This window comes from Hemiscyllium ocellatum, chromosome 13 (genome assembly GCF_020745735.1).
Source record: "Hemiscyllium ocellatum isolate sHemOce1 chromosome 13, sHemOce1.pat.X.cur, whole genome shotgun sequence".
Lineage (NCBI taxonomy): Eukaryota > Metazoa > Chordata > Chondrichthyes > Orectolobiformes > Hemiscylliidae > Hemiscyllium > Hemiscyllium ocellatum.
This window is the reverse complement of record NC_083413.1, coordinates 45,583,017-45,602,822: the sequence shown is the minus strand read 5'-3', so window position 1 is coordinate 45,602,822 and position 19,806 is coordinate 45,583,017. Positions and strand designations below refer to the sequence as shown.

Here is a 19,806-nt window from a genome sequence, read left to right as displayed (position 1 = left end):
GTGTCCAATCCACATTTCCCAGTGATATAATTGGCCTTGGCCCAGTTTAGTACTCTTCCCTTAGGAACACTCTTCTTTTATCTACGAGTATTCTAAAACTTACAGAATTGTGGTCACTGTTCCCAAAGAAATCCCTCACCGCAACTTCTACTATTTGTCCTGGCTCGTTCCCCAGTATCAGGTCCAAAACGGCTCCTTCCTTCATCAGACTGTTGACATATAGAAAACTCTCCTGGATGCTTCGTACAAATTCTACTCCATCCAGACCTCTGATGCTAAGTGTATCCTGTAGACATTATTCACTGTAACTATGTCATGCTATTGAATATTTAGGCTAATAGATAATGGGCTAGCCAAGTAAGACTGCTTTGACCTTCAAGGTGTTGAGCTTCTTGAGTGATGTTGGAACAGCCATCCAAGCAAGTGAAGAGTATTCCATAACAAACTTGATTTGCGTGTGTGAAAGTATATCACATATTTACTTTAGTGTAAAATTGTATTTACTGGTGTCTTAAATTTAGTTCTTCCGATGGAAGAAGAGAAAGACAAATCTGAAAATATGAAATGTGTTAAAAGAATGTAGTCTTTCTCTGGTTCCTGAGTGGAAGGACCAGAGAAAGCATGCCTAAATTGAAATTAGCGTCAGGGCATACATTCATTCTGACCCGAAACATTAACTCCGATTTCTCTCCACAGAGGCCATTAGACCTGCTGAGCTTTTTGATCAAATTTTGTTTTTGTTTCTGACTTCCAGCATATGCATTTCTTTTGACTTTTTTAAATCAGGGAATACAATGCTGATATACATGCTGATTGAGCTTGAGGATTGAAAAGTAACTTGATAGATTATAAGAATTTGAGGAAATGTAAGCATACAGTTGGTGTTCTGAAACATTGCGGAAAGAAACTGAGCAATCTGGGTTGATTAAAATTGTCTTGATTAATCTCTTCTGTTCAGAATTATGGAAAACGTTTTTTAACTTTTTTGGAAGCACGAACATCAAACCTAAAAATAGTTATTTTTAAATTTTTAATGCTATGGTACAAACAAAATTTATAGTTTATAGATCAAAGAGGGACAACATTAACACTGCCTAGTACACCTCATACTGAGAAGCTATTTCTGTTTAAAAATTATCACTTAATTTAGGCACAGACACTTGATCAAATTCTATATCTTTTCCAGGGAATCTCAAGCCTTTGCTTCCACTAAATGTTCAGAATCAAGTCAATGCACTGCTCCCATACCATAAATTTGACCTCAGCTATGACCTGAATTGTGACAAAATATGTGCAGATTTCCAAGAAAATGTTGAATTCCATTTTTCCCTTGGTTGGACTTCACTGGTCAATCGTTTCCTAGGACCCAAGGCCGCCCGTAGAGCTCTACTGGGACTTAGTGACCCAACTTTTCAGGTATACTGAACTGTGGTTTGTGTTATGAATGTAATACTCTTTGATAACTTTTCAGCTGGTGATTCAAAGATTTAATTTTGTAAAAGTGACAGGAGTAATTTCAAATAAGTTATTTTTAGAAGACATCCTAATGAATACACTGTTGCATTCAGAAGCCATAGAAAATAGTTTTGGAGGATACATATCAGTGTATTTAGTTTTATTTCCATTTTCCTCTATGTCGATTTTTTTTTTCTTCTTCTTCTCTTGACTGTGAACCAACTACAATTCAGGCAAACATATTCAACTATGCATCTTTGCACAACTAGTTGGCCATTAGTAATTTACAATCCTGTTGATTTAGGTCTTTGTATTTCAGTTCTAAATGTAACTAAACAGCTGAATCAATATAACACTTGTCCAACAAATTGTAAGTGTTGTATTTAATGCACGTCTAGTAACTTGTCATTTCTCAAAGATGTCCCAGCAGAAGGAATAATGCAGCTGTAGGAAATCAGCTGTAGGCTGAAACAAAAAAGTTTGTTCATTTACTGATCAGATAATTGAGAGTGAACAAAACAAAATTCTATTGGAAACAACAAATGCTGGAGATCACAGTGGGTCAGACAGCATCCATGGAGAGAGAGCAAGCTAATGTTTCGAGTCTAAATGACTCTTCTTCAGAGCTGAAGTGAAGTGTGGAGGACAGCATTTATGCTATAGTTTGGAATGGGGTAGTGAGTGTAGACCTAGATTATCTACTAGTTAAGTCTCTTTCCTAACTTCCTTAACAGTCTTGTAAGGCCAACTTTCAGAGATTCATCCTGTAATGCTGATAGTGATAACACTAACACTTCATCTCCTGTTCAGAATGTTTCATTTGGAACTAAATAGTTTACAACACTCCTGTATTTACTCATTTTTACACATAATGTACAATGCAACTTTATATCTTGTGCAATCTTGTACTATAGATCCCTCGGCCTTTATCTACAACACCACCAGTGACAAATGCACCTGCACTTGCTCAAGAAAACATGGCACAGGAAGAACTCATGCTCTCTCTAGTCACTGGATTAGCTTCTCTGACATCTAGAACTTCAGTGGGCGTTGTTATTATTGGAGGAGTGGTAAGTAGTTTCTTGAATATTCCTAAAATTGAGCTCATATCACAGATTAGAACAGTCTTTTATTATGGACACAGGTGCGATGGCCTTATTAGTTTCCTTTTGTGCTGTCTCATTCTACAGTATTCAAAGTTTGTGAGAAGATTTGTAGCTCGGGTGCTCATTGTTGTGGTTCTGTTCGTCGAGCTGGGAATTTGTGTTGCAGACGTTTCATCCCCTGTCTAAGTGACATCCTCAGTGCTTGGGAGCCTCCTGTGAAGTGCTTCTGTGATCTTTCCTCCGGCATTTGTAGTGGTTTGAATCTGCCACTTCTGGTTGTCAGTTCCAGCTGTCCGCTGCAGTGGTCGGTATATTGGGTCCAGGTCGATGTGCTTATTGATTGAATCTGTGGATGAGTGCCATGCCTCTAGGAATTCCCTGGCACGTCAATCTGCCGCTTCCATTGCAGTGGTCGGTATATTGGGCCCAGGTTGACGTGCCAGGGAATTCCTAGAGGCATGGCACTCATCCACAGATTCAATCAATAAGCACATCGACCTGGACCCAATATACCGACCACTGCAACGGAAGCGGCAGATTCAAACCACTACAAATGCCGGAGGAAAGATCACAGAAGCACTTCATACGAGTCTCCCAAACACTGAGGATGTCACCTAGACAGGGGACGAAACATCTGCAACACAAATTCCCAGCTCGGCGAACAGAACCACAACATTCTACAGTATCTGCACTAGTAATTATTCCAAATGATTTGCACAAGCTCTATTTTGTATATCTTAACTTTGCAATTTTATTGCTTCTTTATAAAATTATCAGAAATATTAGCAGAAGTAGGCAATTCAACTTCTCCAAACTGTTGCAGCATAGCCGATCTGATTGTGGCCATAACTCCCCTTAACTGACTTCATGTGGGTGGCACGTTGGCACAGTGGTTAGCACTGCTGCCTCGTAGCGTCTGAGACCTCAGGCAACTGACTGTGGAGTTTGCACATTCTCCCCGTGTTTGCGTGGGTTTCCTCCGGGTATTCCGGTTTCCTCCCACAGTCCAAAAATGTGCGGGTTAGGTGAATTGGCCATGCTAAATTGCCCGTAGTGTTAGGTGCAAGGGTAAATGTAGGGGAATGGGTCTGGGTGGGTGCGCTTCGGTGGGTCGGTGTGGACTTGTTGAGCCGAAGGGCCTGTTTCCACCCTGTAAGTAATCTAATCAAACCTTCACCTCCACTCTCCAATAACTCGTGAGTGCCTTGTTGATCTAACTCAGCCTTGAATAAAGTCACTGCTTTCTGTAGAAGAGAATTCAAAAGACCAGCAACCTTCTTAGAGAAGCTTCTCCTCATTTTTGTCTTAAATGGGAGACTCCTCATTTTCAAACTGTGTTCCCAGTCCTCGATTTCCCCCCACAAGGTATCTTTTGATCTGACTACTTATTAAGAAATCTCACAATCGAATCCTGAAACAGACATTTAAACTTTATTGCATAGCACAACCAAAAATAAGACCTCTCAAGTAAGCAAGTTAAGCCTAACAACTCTACTTGGCTATTACCTATTTAATGATGGAATTTACCAAAATTCCAACCAACAGAGTCATAAAACTGTTGTGTTTACGTGACTTTGACTCCTCCTTTTCCCAAGCACATATAATTGCTTTCAATTCCTGTATAACAGTTTGTCCTTGTCCCTTAAAGTTTATTCCATAAAGAGTTATTGCTGATTCTTGTGATCAATGAACAGCTATTAAAATTCTGAAGTTTACAGTATCACAATACTCTCAGCATGTATCTGGCAAGCCCCTCAGAAGCATTTCTCTTTCTGCTAAGTCTAATAAGTACAGGTCCCTCTTGTTTAACCTTTCTTCATAAAATTGCCCATCACATCCATATTAACTTCAAAAAATTGAGAGCTGGTACCTTGAGCATTTGTATTTACCAACAAAGCCACAGGATGTTTGAAGTTGCAATCCCAAAGATGTGGGAACAGTCACTTTGGCTTCATTTTGCCATTGATACAATTTGCCCTTAGAGAACTCATACAGGGAATATAACAAGATTAGGACTGCAAAAAACAGTTTCAGCTCAAGATGGGCCTGACGCTTTTTCCCTCAATTAATATTTATTTGTGACGAACACAATCTCTGTCTGTTTATATTTTGGAATATTTGTAGCAACTATCGAGTTGACAGTTATATTCTCAATTTATCCATTTATACTGTAACAGTGCAGAAAGATGTTGCTAATAGTTGTTGCCCTTGATGAGATTACTTCAAAAATCAGAAATATTTAATCAAAAGTTATGAGAAAGACAATGCACAGGGTTTACCCCAAACTTTTACTCTATGTAGCAGACAAAATTCAAGTCAGTCCCTCATTCTGGGTGCAGGAGCACCTTACCAGATTTACAGTAGTTTTTAATACTGTTATTTTAAATTAATGTTTTCTCATGGTTCTCGCTATAGATTTTCAGAGCTGTGGGTTGGAGGCTTATAGCTATTGCTCTAAGTCTGTACAGTATATTGTACATGTATGAGCGTTTAACGTGGACAACAAAAGCAAAGGAGAGAGCTTTCAAGCGTCAGTTTGTGGACTATGCTACAGAGAAATTACAGATGGTTGTTAGTTTTACAAGTGCAAATTGTAGCCATCAAGTAAATCAGTAAGTATCTTTTGCTTTTGCCTTACATTGCTTTCAGGCTGGAATTTGCCAAAAGATTACTTAGCTGCTGGTGCTTTAAAGTGTTGCCGATCATGTATGAAAACAAAACTACAATAGGCTCAATGGACAGCTGGTCTGTACATGTCTAATTAGTTTTGTATGACCATTTACTTGAGTCATTTTCAAAATCTAAACGTTTCAGTAAATACTGGGATTTGTGTTGTAACTTCAGATTATAAACAAAGGGAACACTTTTTTTTGAAGATGTGGTCTTGAGGCAAATTCTAATTATCCCCTAAACTAATAATGGGTAGATGTTATTTTTAATTTTGTTTGTAAATGAATGCTCTATTTCATCTTGATGTCAGTGAATGTACGATTTGCTAAATGGATTAAGTATGCCTCTTAAAGCAGCTTATTTCTTAGTTCTCAGATTTTCATGCTTAGTTATTTGATGTTATACATTTGATGATTTACCTTGGACTCTTGAATTTGTTTCAGTAAGTAAAAGGAAATATAGTAAAATAATGACAAGCTAAATAGGGGCCAACCCAAATTCATGTTATGTGGGACTTCAAGATTGCTGAGAAACTCCAAGTGACCTGATTTGTTTACAAATGTACTGTGTCCAAAAAAAAAACAAAACATAGTGATACAGTCAAGATGTGATGTTTGTCTTTTTCAATTTGTTCACAGCTGCGTTCACTTGATAGATAATGAGACTCATAATCTCAGGTTTGAGATTTCAGGACAGGCGTTTCTGATTTTTTTTTTCCCTTGAACATTTTAAGAATATCTTATGCTTTTAAGTCGTTAATGAATTGCTGGGGTTAAATATCTACCTGTCACTCAGGCATCTTGTATTGACTACAAGAGAAACAGTATTGCTTTAATTCATAATTTGAAAGCTTTTCCTAAAGTAAAACTCTGCATCATAAATAAAGGTACATCCAAAATAAGGCCTGTCTTAATTGTAAAGGGACAAACTGACCAAACAGTGCATAATTCAGTAACAAAGCAGAGCTGCATTTAAAAATATCTCTCCCTATACATTCACATGCTGACACTGTAGCTGCACATGTGCTGGAAATGCTCTCTGTGGTGTTGAAATGCAAATAAATAGCCCCTCTCAAACCAGAGGCCTTGTACTAGAGTCCTCTCTTAAGCTGTGTAGCAAAAGAGAATAAAGTTTCTGTTTCATGGCCATCATCACTGCAGCTCTTCACTGGTTGCTAAGACACATTAACAACAGCTTCATGAGGCTACGCTACCGTTTCTGTACTGGCACTGAGCAGGTAATTTGAGACTTCTTGGGGACCTACAAAACAATAATTGGAAGTTTAGTGATATGATGTATTAGACATGCCAAACTAAAGGAGAAACAGGGATGCATTGATGTTCTGTTGGATGAGTAATCCAGAGGTCACAGGTTGGAATGCGAGGGGCACTAGTTCAAATATCACCATGGCAACTGGGTGGAGTTTACATTGAATTAATAGAATCTGGATTTGAAAATGATAACTATGCAAACCCATCAGCTGTGCTAATTCCTTGAGGGGAAGAAATCTGACATCCTTATCTGGTGTAGCCTACATGTTCATTCAAATCTTCACCAACATTTGAATGTAAGTATGTTGTTGGGATAAAATAAATGAATCCTTCTAGTTTTTCTTGTCTAGTATAATATGGTTCATCTTCGTATTATGTATAATAATTTGTTTTATTTTGTTCAAAGGACATTGAACATTTCTACAAGAATCTGCCAGAGACTGATCTGCACAGTAAACAAAAGGAAAATTAAACTTCTGTCCTTCCCAAGCTAGGTTTCACTCTGGAATCTGACTTATTAGCATCAACTGGGATCATAACACTTGACCTTTTCTCCTTTGCCTTTTCCTGAAGGGAACTGTCCAGTACCTTTGCTCGACTATGCCAGCAGGTAGATGTTACTGAGAAAAACTTAGAAGAAGCAATATCCAGCCTTAACAAAAAGATTGAACTTTTAGAATCTACGCAAAACCGATCAAAGCTGCTGAGGTAAAACATTTTTCATACTTCCCTTGTACTACTTAATTTCTGAACTGATTTTATTGTGAAACAAGTTTCAACTCGAGCAAGTTTATCCCATTATCTCTACTTTTATCCAATTTTTAGCATAAATTATTATAACCTTTCTGCTTTGCTTAAAAGCTTATCTGATCCAGAAAATACAGGATTAGCCTACTAAAGTCTGTAATAAATCACAGTTAACAATTGGTTGATCCTAATTAATATGGAAGTGCAAGCATATGTGACAAAGACTAGCTTAATACGCTTTGTGGTGAAAATCCCATAGTTCACACGCACATGAAAATGTAATGACTGTTGCCGCATTTGTCATCTGCTGCATGTGCCTGAACTATGTTGCAAATAATATCTTCTCCCCTACACTTGCTACTTTTCTTTCTTCTTCCATAACCAAAATTGGGATAAGGTTCTATGTCATTATATAAATGTACATTTCATTAACATGATTTGGAGATGCTGGTGTTGGACTGGGGTGTACAAAGTTAAAAAATCACACAACACCAGGTTATAGTCCAACAGATTTAATTGGAAGCACACTAGCTTTCGGAGCGTCGCTCCTTCATCAGGTGATTGTGATTACCTGATGAAGGAACGTCGCTCCGAAAGCTAGTGTGCTTCCAATTAAACCTGATGCGTGATTTTTAACTCATTTCATTAACAATTCTTTTGTATTGTAAATATATTTTATCTTTAAATTTAATCAATCTGAGATTTCTTTTAATATCTAGAAATTTAGGAAGAATAATGGATGAACGTCCAGTGAAGTATCTGCACTTCGGTGATTGTTGTTGGGGTAAATGTCTGAGAAACACATTGAAAATCAGTTTTCTTTTATTTATTCCTGGATATGGATATTGTTGGCAAGGCCAGCATTTGTTGATCTTTGTTGACCTTGAGGAGATGGTGGTGAGCTGCCTACTTGGAGGGGTGTATTCTAACCTCTTTTCCCCCCGCTTCCCAGGAATAATCTCTCCAACATTGTCCTGTGTCATAAATTTGCAGTAAAAACTTGTGTGTGGCTGTGGCTGTGTCCACTATTTGGAGACTTATCCCACAAAGGCAGCTGCAGTAGCAGCAGTCTTATCGTTGGTGTACAGTCTGGCTGCCCTGGAGATGGTGGCGGGGAGGGGGGGTGGTTCGAGTTGGGCTGTGTTGGAGGTGGGGGCTCCCACGCGTTGTGGGAGTTGGACCAGGTTGGGTGGCGGGCAGCGGGGTTGGACAGTGTTGGGGAACGAGGGGTGGTGTTGGACCGGGTTAGTGGGCGGGCGGGGACGGTGTTAGACTGGATGGTGCAGTGGGTTGTGCGCAGGCTAGCGCTGTGTGCTGCTGGTAATCTCCTGAATGGAGAGCAGACTTTAAAATTCTGAGCCCCAGAGGAAAGGCATTTCATTGATTTTTCCAAATAATCAATTATCCGAACAAAATACTGCCCGCCCATCTCATTCTGATAATCAAGTTTCTACTGTATAAGTTAGATGGCAGTATCTGTGCTGTATTGGAATAGTTTAGTTAGGATTGTGACTAGTTCTCAAGCACATGGCTGCCATACTATTACCAGAATATTGGCAGGGCCTAAAGCTTTTGTCATATCAATTTACAGTGGTATATGATAGGATTGCAGAAGTTTATATTGGTTATGGGATTGCTTAGCTCCTTCCCTTGTCTGCTGTTTTTGTGGTTTGTCATACAAATAGCCCTGTGTTGCAGCTTTGCAAGGTTGACATCTTGTTTTTAGGTATGCATTCTGCTGTCATACTCTCCTGCATTGTCTATTGATTGCCAACAGAAATGGTTCAATAGAAGGAAACAATCTGTGTTAGGATCTGACCCAGGGCAAAGATTCCCAATTCTTTTCAGTTTCAGATGGCATGTCCCAAAATGTTAAGCTTCTTGATCTGGACTGATGAACTGGCTCCCTTTGGTTGGTTGCAACAAGATTAATTTTAAAAAGATCCCATCTCTTGTGGCTATCATTCTCCCAGACCCAAATGAATTAATGTTTTAAAAAGATCCAATTCAATCAGGCTTTCCTAAATTAACAAAGAGTTAACTAATTACTGTGCTTGAGAAGAAATGCTAATGCAACACACAGACACAGTCTAAATACAGGTAGTTCTGGGATAACATGCATTTTGGCGGCGTGATTTGGCTATAACGTCACTGAAGAATTAGAGAACACTGGAGAAAGCTTACCTCTGTTGGCAATTGTGCGATTCCAGCAGGCATCTGTTGTGTGCTTCATTCTGCACATGCGCTGACATGTTCTCTGAAATTTCTGTGCTGTTCTGCGCTGGCCTTCTTGCTATTCTGCGCATGCATCAATGTTTATGTGCTGTTCTCTGCATGTGCACTGTCAGCACCGCAATCTCTGTGCCATTGTGCGCATGTGCAATATCATTACCAGTCTTCCTGCCGTTCTGCACGTGCACCAATGTCAGCTGCTGACAGTGTACCGAGAGCAGGTTCTTACATTTTTAAAAAAATGTTCTGTATTAAATTTACTTTTGTTTTGATAATAAGTATGATTTCAACCTTCATTCAGGCTGTGCTATACTTTGTATTAGAATTTTGGGTGATTTTTGAGCAATCGTGAGTGATATTTTTTGCTGGTCTGACCCTAACCGCACGTTTCTCATAGGCCCCCTTTTTTTCTATTAAGCCATTTTCTATTAAGAGAGGTTTGGCTGCAATGCAACTTCATTATTATAAAAGAACTACCTGCAGGGGGAAGTCCAAAAAATTAAAAGCTTTTTAAAAAATCTCTCGGGATTTGTGGAAATATATAAAATGCGCATACAGTCTGGGATGTATTTGCAATGGTTTGTAGTTTATTTTACACTTCAAGTTCTGTTCTAATATCCTCTTCCTCTCGACAGGCCCATTATTAAAATCCTTAGCTACTTTTGGCTGTATCAGCCCTCTTTATTTAAAAAAAAATTGATTTACTCTCTGGACTTAATGAAAGCCATGGATGAGCTGCTATCAATGCTCCAGCAAGTTTCCTACTGCATCAAAAAAAAGTATTTAAAAGTTGTAGCATCTACCAAAGGCTTTTACAAAACAAAATCAATAATCACAATTTCTGCCACCTGCAGTTGGACAAAATCCCATTGTGAGAACATGACATTGGAACTTGGTACATTTACTGAAATCTCTATTATAGGTAAGATGATAGTTCACACCAGAAACAGGACCTAAGAAAACCCATTAACAACCCCTCAAATTTGCTAGGTATTCAAAGGCAATTCCTTAAACTTTGACACTGCCTGATAGTACTGACAAGAATGTATGTTGGTGATCTGATGAATAATAAATACAGCCTGAGTTTTGTCAGTGTTGAATTTCATCAAAACCAGTGGCAAGACAAGATTTATTTGTATTCTGATTCTCAAGTAAAAAGGTATCACCTGCAATGAAATATTGTCATTGGAATACTTTTCATTAAACTTATAATAATTCAAATACCTCGTAAGAAGCTTGGGACATTTATTTTGGGGAAGTAAATAATCTGTTAGGTAACTGTTGTTAAACAGTCCCTGTTGGCAGTGCTTGAACCTCCCTCTCAAGCATCCATATAGTGCAGCCTCTGAAAGTTGCAAACATAAAACCCTAATCTGTCTTGGAGTTGCAAAACACTTTGTCCAAATTACTGGTCATGTAATCTTTATGGACTTTTCAGAATCATGAATGTCCTGATGGAGATTCAAATCCCTGAAATACTTTTTCCATTAATTTATAGAAATGAGGAATATGATTCTTAGCATGATATTTTTAGACTGGCATGCAGAATTCAAAGGCATTTAATATTAGAATTGCTGAAAGGTTCACAATACACAAATCCCTTTTCTCTGAATCTCTCAAATTGCAAATAATGTTCAGTTGCATTTATTAAGCATACATGGTTCTTGTAAGGGCTATGCACTAAGGCCTGGGCCAATACATAAACTAGTTGTATAAATTCCTGAAAAATCTGAACGCACAAAATCCAGAGAGATTTTCTGGAATTTCTGTATACCTGAAGTGGTGTTTTCAGTCTTACTAGTCAAACACAATATCTTGATTTTATATGTGCAAATCCACAGTATCACATTTTTGAGGCATGGGCAGCTAGATGTTGATGGTGAATTAATATTAATTTTATTTTAATTTAATCATAATCTGATGGTCTGGCAGAGGTGTTTGACCTTGTCTGCTAACATCTTATCATCAACCTGAGCTGCAAATCTTCTCAAAAATCGCTAATACATGAAAATGTTGAGATTATGGTTATAATGTGTTGCACATGGTCTTCTACCTCTAGGTCCCTAAGATCTGGAATTCTCTCCCTAAATTTCTTCTTTCTATCTCTTTCCTCCTTTAAAATGCACCTGAAAGGCTACCTCTTAGGACAAATTACTAAAATCTTGGTCAAATATCTCTAATTTTGCATAGTAGTATTCCAGTAATGCACTTTTTTTTACAGTAAAGGCACTTGTTTATTTTAGTAATTTCACATTGTAGGCAATTTGTATTTTTATTTGTTTTAAGATGGAGTCAGTAGATAGTATCAAAGTTAATTCATATCTAAATGAGAGTTTTTAATTTAACTTTTTTTTGCAGAAACAAAGCAACGTGGCTGGAAAATGAACTGGACATATTTACAAAGCAGTACCTGCAGCCAACCAGTGAAAATTTGCTAAACTTAAAATCTAAATGAGTCAAATAACGTCACTGATGGGGATTGTCACCAATGTTGCCACAGTGCTGTGTAGAAAATACAAACTTCCAGTCCCTCTATGCACAGTAATGTTTTTCCAGGATCCTTTTTTCAATCCTCCAGAAATCTTACCAGATATAGATTAGGACGCACACTATTCATTTAAATTCATCTACTTTAAAATAAGGTATTGATGACTGGGATTATCCATGTCTTGATAGATGTGTTGAATATGGTGAGAAAATTTAAACATTCAGCACCATGATTTAGCAGAGGATGTAAATGCCATTGTGATAAATACCAGGGAGTGTAATTGATAAGCATTGTTTGACATCAGATTGTGAATCTGACAATTGTTTCAGTTGAAAATTAATTTCTTAACATGGGTCATTTAAAAAAACAGGTAATTAACTATTTGCTGTGTACCTAGGAAGGGAATAAAATAAATATTGTTACTTAACACAGTATCGTATGATAAAATGTACATTTCATGTTCATTATCTAAACTTATGGTTAACATGTTGGTAAGCTGTAGAGGCATCTACCATTGCGGATATACAACCTAATCAAATCACAAGAACCTTTTAGTCACAAAGATTCTGACCTATGTGAACTCTTAAATTCTCACTTATGCAAATTTACATGTAATTGTTTTATCATGATTTTGCAAGCTTTCCCTTCTGCCAAAATTAGCACTAGTCTTTAGATAACTGGGTTAATATAAAAATTTTTGATACATGCAAAAAGATGTTGCTGAAAAGTGTTAGCAAAGCTTTATATTTGTAGTTATGACAACTGCAAGAATGCCAAATTTCAAATAGACGCAACAATTATCCTGCCGGAGAAAAGATTGCTTATTGGTTGGCAAGTTGACTCTGATTAAGGGTGGCAAACCCATGAAAGAGCAATGGGCTTCCCAAGCTCCTGTAAAATTCTAAAACTGTATAGGCTTATACATCTTTTGGTTGCATTGAGTGAGTTCCTGCACATGAATGGGTTTTACTGCTATCAAATGCAATTGAGCCACATTGCAAGCTAAACTGTTTATTTTAAATTGGTTATTACTGTAGCTGCTAATACATTCTGGTTTGTTCAGCAAGTGCTGCCCAATCACAGGATGAGATTTAATAGACAGTTTGTTTTGGAAGCACAGGTAGGCAGTGCTCAAACAATTATGAACACAGAAGTAGCATGCTGGCAGAGTACAGACCATGGTCAACCAACCACACTTTCAAAATCCAAAATATCGACTGGTGAACGGTCCAGAGTACATTAACTGCTGCAGAATCAATTTTAAGTAATCATTCAAGCTCATACGGTGGCTCATTACCACTTTATAGAAGTGAGATGTATTCTCTGCAAACAAAGACATTTGAGTCTTGGACCTCCTATGAATTAAGTAGATATATGTGACGTACTTGTCAGTTACCATTTCTCTCCTGCACTATAAATTCTTGTGACGTTTGAAAATTTGCATTTTTTGATCAGTACAAAATAAAAAGTTTCAGGTTTCTCTTTTCTGCAATAAATAGATGACCAGAGCTAAAGCAAGTACAGTTTGTATGAATGGGACTTCATACAATCAATCTTGTACGTAATGACAGGTTATTATTACATAAGGCAAGGTCATAAAGGAAGCAAAGCAATAAGGATTAAAGTAAATCCTGTATAGTTGGTTTTGACAGCATGGAAACCAGAATATTATTATTTGAGGGATTCCCAACACACTGCAAATGCCTTTTCCTAATATTGTAAATATGTTAATATGATTTGTAAGTGAGATCAAAAGAAAATTTAATCAAGTACTAGAAACAGCTTTGAGTGCATTTGCAAACTTTTTTCATGAAGACCACACACAGACTCACATATCATTCTCATTAAGAACTCTTCATTGAAACTTTTGATGATGTTCAGTTAAAGCTGGACAAGAACATAATATTAGATTCTAAATTTCACATGTATAGCTTTGCCAACTCAGATTACAAGTCAAATTGCAACATTGCCCATAAATTAACATAAACAATATTTTTGATGTGACAGTTTAAATAATTTAGAAATGTCCTATAGAAGTTCAATTCTTTAGACTTGCTTAATACATCACAGTTGGCATAAATGTGAATCATGAATGTTGGTTGCTTGTTGCAGAATTGGCATGGTATCAGACCAGTTTACTGGACAGACTAAAGAATAAAATTTAAGACAGTAACTACAGTGAGTTATTGATTCCAAATATTTAAATTTAGTAATGTAGTCATTGTTATTTTTTTGTTGAATGGATCCATAATATTTTTGAGGTTTACCTGCACATATTTAAAATGTATTCAAAAGACTACTTTTGTTTCTAAAAGTAAAGTCACTAAAATATAGATCAGCTACTTTGAGAAATGCCCTGATCAGCCAACAACTCATTGATTAAACTGAGTTGCACCAGTAATTTCCATTGAGGTTACTCCAACCTAAGCACAAAGAAACGATGTAAGTGGATTTTTATGCCATGAATTTCCATGAAATATTCTGAAAATTCTATCCTTTTTAATTTATAAATTAAACCTTAAATTTTCCATCTTAGCAGTGTGAAATATTTACACAGTATGTCCTGCCTTTGCAAAATAATTAACCAAAATTATTTGCATTTAAAGGGTTTCACATTGATTTATATTAAATGGAAGAGAGATGGGAGGATGCTTACTAGACAGACATAGATGAACGCATGTTGTACATAGCTGGATTTGATCTTAAATGAAATTTTCTACTCTTTGGACTGTTTTCTCGAATTTCTTGTCTCCGTTCCCTGTTACTAGATTTATCCATTTGTGAAGGATTAGCCAAGTTGATGATCTTTCAGCATGTATATTTAAACAACTGTACAATTTAAATGTACAAATAAATTATTTGAGTTACGTTGTCTCAATTTGTCATCAGAGGCAGGAGTTGTAACCCTCTTCGCAAGTATAATCGAAGATTTTTGTATGTTTCAATTCCAAGGAGTTTCAAATGAAGGACTGCTTCCAGGAAACCAGACACATAATAATTGCAAATTATTCTTGCTGGGTTGGTGGAGAAAATATTATTTGGAAGGTGCGCAAAACTAAGAATGGGATAGCCTTTCTGAAAATGTTAGATGACAGGCTTGGTGTCATTTGTGTATTTATGGTGAACATTGCATAAGATTATAGAAAATCCTCCAAATTTGTTTAAAGTCTGAGATAGGTATGCCACACATGAGAATGAATAATTCTTGGATACTAATAACTAAGCTTCCACAGTCTTCTGAGGTAAAATATTCCAAAGATTCATGACCCTCTGAATAAGTTCCTCTTCATCTCGATCATAAATGGCTTGTCCTTTATTTAGACTTTTATCCCCCAATTTTAGTACCCCTCTCCACCCACCACCACCACTACTACGATTATTTTCAAACATCAAGGGAATCACCTAGATTAAACTGACAGGGTTATTTTGCTTAGATTTGAATAGGACTTCAGTATCAAAAGCAGATTGGAACAGAATGCTAAATTGTGTCAACTAAAAACAGCTTCGTATGGAAGGATTCTGCCCATCTCTGACGTAATGAAACATTCTCTGCAGATAAAAATTTAACCCAAGTTGAGATTAGAATACTTTACATATCAATTTTAAATTCTGGTAATAGCATTTTCTTTAATTTATTATGAAGTGCAAATGGCAATGCCTGAAGTGTTCAGTCTGCACAAACTCAACTTCACAGCAGAGGGGTCTTGGAAAGCATGCATGGTGTTAAAAGCAAACTAAATTTGACTATTTCCGTCAGTTTGTTCAGTACAGTTTAACTAGATTGTCCATGGTATTATTGATGACATGGTATATGTGTGTGCATGTGATCTGATAATCTATTTGCTGCTTTGCTTTGGTTTAACATTTCAGTGAAAGCCCTTAATTTTCCTCAAATTAAATGGGAAGACTGGTAGTAACATATTCTCTTTTGTAGTTTTAAAAAATGTCTGAACAAAGTAGATTTGTCACCAGTCCAAAAAACTCAGTGGAGTTCATCATCACTGCAAAGTTACTACAGTGCTGCTACCAATAGGAAGTACCTGCAAAGGGGGTACATGAATAGATGGGTTTAGAGGGATATTGGCCAAATACTGGCAAATGGGGTTAGGTCAGATTGGGATCTCTGGTTGGCATGCACAGGTGGGATGGAAGGGTCTGTTTCCTTGCCATACAGCTCTGACTCGATTGTAGAGTTAGCTAACCGTGTTTTGGAGCTGGAGTTGCTAGACTGACTTGTGGAACATCCACAATTCAGAGGTTACTGTGGTCAGCAGATTCAATAATGTGGTCTCACCTCTGGTAAATAGTCAACAAGTGGAATGTGGTGGGTGACCACCATGCAGAGTAGAGGAAGGCAGTCAGTGCAGGAGACTTCTGTGACTATTCCCCTGCAAAACAGATCTTCTGTTTTGGATTCTAGTGGAGCGGATGGTGCGATAGTCTCAGGAAAGTAGCACCACAGTTGCTTCTGCTGCACCTGAGGGATAGAATAAATGTAGGGAGGTTATAGGAATTGGGGATTCAATTGTAAGGGGAATAGAGACTTTTTTGAGACCACAAATGAGACTCTGGGATGGTAGGTTGCCGCCCAGGTGCCAGGTCAAGGATTTCTTGGAGTTGCTGCAGGACATTCTGGAGTGGGAGGGTGAACAGCCAATGATTGAAGTGCACTTTGGTATCAGTGACATATGTAAGAAATAAAAATATGAGGTCCTAAAAGCAGAATATAGGGAGTTCCGAAGCAAGTTGAAATGTAGGTCTTCAAAAGTTGTGATCTCAGAATTACTACTAGTACCACATTGCAAGTCAGCATAGAAATAGTATATATCAGATGAATACATGGCTGAGAGATGGTGTGAGGGGAAGAGTTTCAGATGGAATGGGTTGCTCCTGAGCAGGACTGGAACTGTATGTCCGAGGGAGACTTTGCTAGTGCATTTGGGGAAAGTTTGAACTAAAGTGGCAGGTGGATAGGAACCAATACAGGGAGACAGTTGAAAGGAAAACAAGGACAAAACCCAAAAGAGATAATCAAAGATAAGAGTGATTGGTGAAAAATTCAATAGTAGAAACTAATGTGAATAGTTGATATGAGACTTAAGACTTTGCGTCAAATATTTGCAATAAAGTGAATGAGTTAGTCTTACAAATAGATATCAATACTTGGGGTTAAACAGACATGCTGCAGGGTGACCAGGGATGGGAACTGAATATGCAGCAGCATTCAGTTTTTAGGAAGTGCAGACAAAACGGAAAAGGAATGGGGTAGCATTGCTATTGATAGAGACATTAATACAATGGTGAGGAAGGCAGTCAGTTCTGGTGAAGTGGAATTTGTATGGGTAGAGCTTACAGACATCTAGGTCAGAAAACATACAAACAAAGAACAAGAGTAGGTGACTCAGCCCTTGAATAAAATGGAGAATCTGATATTAACCTCCATTTGACATTCCTGCATTATCAAGTAGATGAAAGATTAAATGTTTTTAAAGCAGAGATATCTATAATAAAGATTGTGCATTCACTGCCTTTGAGGAAAGGAATTCCAAATATTCTCAACCCTCAAAGAGAAAATATTTCTTCATCTTTGTTTCAAATTAGTGCCTTATTATTTTTAAACAATGACCCTCTTGTTCTATATTTTCTCACTTGTGGAAATGACTCGCATTGTCAGGAAAGAGAGATCACACCAGGATTTTGAGGCAGCCTGAGTGAATATATCATTTGGAGAAATGGGTGCAGAGAGGAAGAGGTGCTTTTTGCCACCTTTTTTTTGGCTCATGGTTGATAAGGCTTTTTTATAACAGGATAAATTGAAAACTTCAAGGTTTGTGTGAAGATTTGTAGCTCGGGTGCTCATTGTTGTGGTTCTGTTCCCCGAGCTGGAAGTTTTTGTTGCAAACGTTTCGTCCCCTGGCTAGGCAACATCATCAGTTCTGGTGTGCTGCAGTGTGTTGTGGCCCTTTTGGTTAGTGTCCTGATGCAGCTTCGTTTGTGGGTGTTGGGGTGGTTACTTTCATGAAGGAAGAAGAGGAACACCCATACAAGGTATTCGCCAAAAACGGATACCCGCGCAACTTCATCAACAGATGCCTAAGAGAAAGACCACGGAACGAGGACATGCCACAACCAAAAGGACTAGCCACACTACCATACATCAGGAGCGTTTCTGAACTGACAGCCAGACTACTGCGACCCTTAGGACTCATAACGGCACACAAACCAACAGCCACGCTCAGACAACAACTCACTAGAACGAAGGACCCGATACCCAACATGAGCAAAACTAATGTAGTGTACAAAATACCATATAGGACAAACAGGAAGACAGCTAACAATCCGCATACATGAACATCAACTAGCCACGAAACGACACGACCAGTTATCCCTAGTAGCCACACACACACAGACAACAAGCAACATGAATTCGACTGGGACAACACCACTATCATAGGGCAAGCCAGACAGAGAACAGCCAGGGAATTCCTAGAGGCATGGCATTCATCCACAAACTCCATCAACAAACACATCGACAGCTGAAACTGACAACCGGAAGCGGCAAGGACAGACCACTATAAATACCGGAAGAAACATCAAAGAAGCGCTTCGCAGGAGGCTCCAAAGCACTGATGATGTCGCCTAGCCAGGGGACAAAATGTTTGCAACAAAAACTTCCAGCTTGGCGAACAGAACCACAACATAAATTGAAGACCATGGTCAAAGGCCCAGCACGAAAAGTGATATCACAGGAAAATTGGCTGGTAAGCATTGCTAATTTCACTACTATAGGGGTAACTTTCAGATTGAAGAGAAATAAGAGAAATACTCAGATTACAAATGGGAGAAAAAGAAGTAGAATTTTGGTTTTAAAAAATTAAGAACTAAGAATAGAGATGCCAAGCCAGGAAATATGTTGTATCTGCATGATGTAGGAACTGGTGGACCCAGTTGTGGTTCATAATGACCACATATGGAGCAACTGTTGGTTGCTTGAGGAATTCTGACTCAGTTGATGAGCTGGAGTCTGAGCTTCGAACAGTATGACACATTGAGGGGGAAGAGTTACCTGAATGTCATGTTTCAGGACGCAGTCGTGCCAGTTAGATTAACTACCCCGATTTGGTCAGCCGTCGGGGGCAAGAAAATGCAACTAAAGCGAGGCAGGTAGAGAGATCCAGAACGTAGAGGTGAAGAAGCTTTCTCACTTGAGCTTGTTTAATGGGTTTGAGATTCTTGTTCCCAGTGTGGACTAAACCAGGGCCGTAGGGAGCATGAGCAAATAGATCAGAGCATTATAGGACAAGGACGCATTCAAAAGGCAGGAGAAAAGAGAAACGTGATTGTAATTGGGGATAGTATAGTCAGGGGAAAAAAGACTGGCCAAATCAAGAGTCCTGAAGGCTGTGTTGCCTGTAAGATGCCTGGGTTCAGGTTATCTCATCTAGTCTTCAGAGGAATGTGGTTGGAGGGAAAAGAACCAATTGTTATAGTCCATTCCTGAAGAAGGGCTTATGCCCGAAACTTCGAGTCTCCTGTTGCTTGGATGCTGCCTGACCTGCTGCGCTTTTCCAGCAACACATTTTCAGCTCTGATCTCCAGACCTCACTTTCTCCTCCTAAATGAGTATGTACTGGATTGAAATTGGCATGTACAATGTGTGCATCCAGACTAGCTGTAAGGGATCGGGGCTGAAAACTGAATATCCAATGATGCACATCCTCTCGAAAGGACAGGTAGGTGGACAGTCACCTCATTATTTAGAAATGAAACTAAATCAATAGCTAGAAGCGATGTTGAGTTAGATGGCATAGAATCTATATGGAGAGAGTTGAGAAAC

At 38.2% G+C, this 19,806-nt stretch overlaps 1 protein-coding gene across 1 annotated transcript in view; it reads left to right on the top strand.

The window, feature by feature from the left end:
• The window catches only part of LOC132821885 (mitofusin-1-like), a 75,987-nt gene extending 61,845 nt beyond the window's left edge, over positions 1–14,142 (top strand). The window contains exons 14-18 of the mRNA XM_060834804.1: positions 1,187–1,416; positions 2,370–2,525; positions 4,977–5,173; positions 7,076–7,210; positions 11,840–14,142. Coding sequence (XP_060690787.1) covers positions 1,187–1,416; positions 2,370–2,525; positions 4,977–5,173; positions 7,076–7,210; positions 11,840–11,936 — 815 coding nt within the window. The 3' untranslated portion in view covers positions 11,937–14,142. The remainder of the gene's footprint in view (positions 1–1,186; positions 1,417–2,369; positions 2,526–4,976; positions 5,174–7,075; positions 7,211–11,839) is intronic.
• Positions 14,143–19,806: the final 5,664 nt, after the last annotated feature.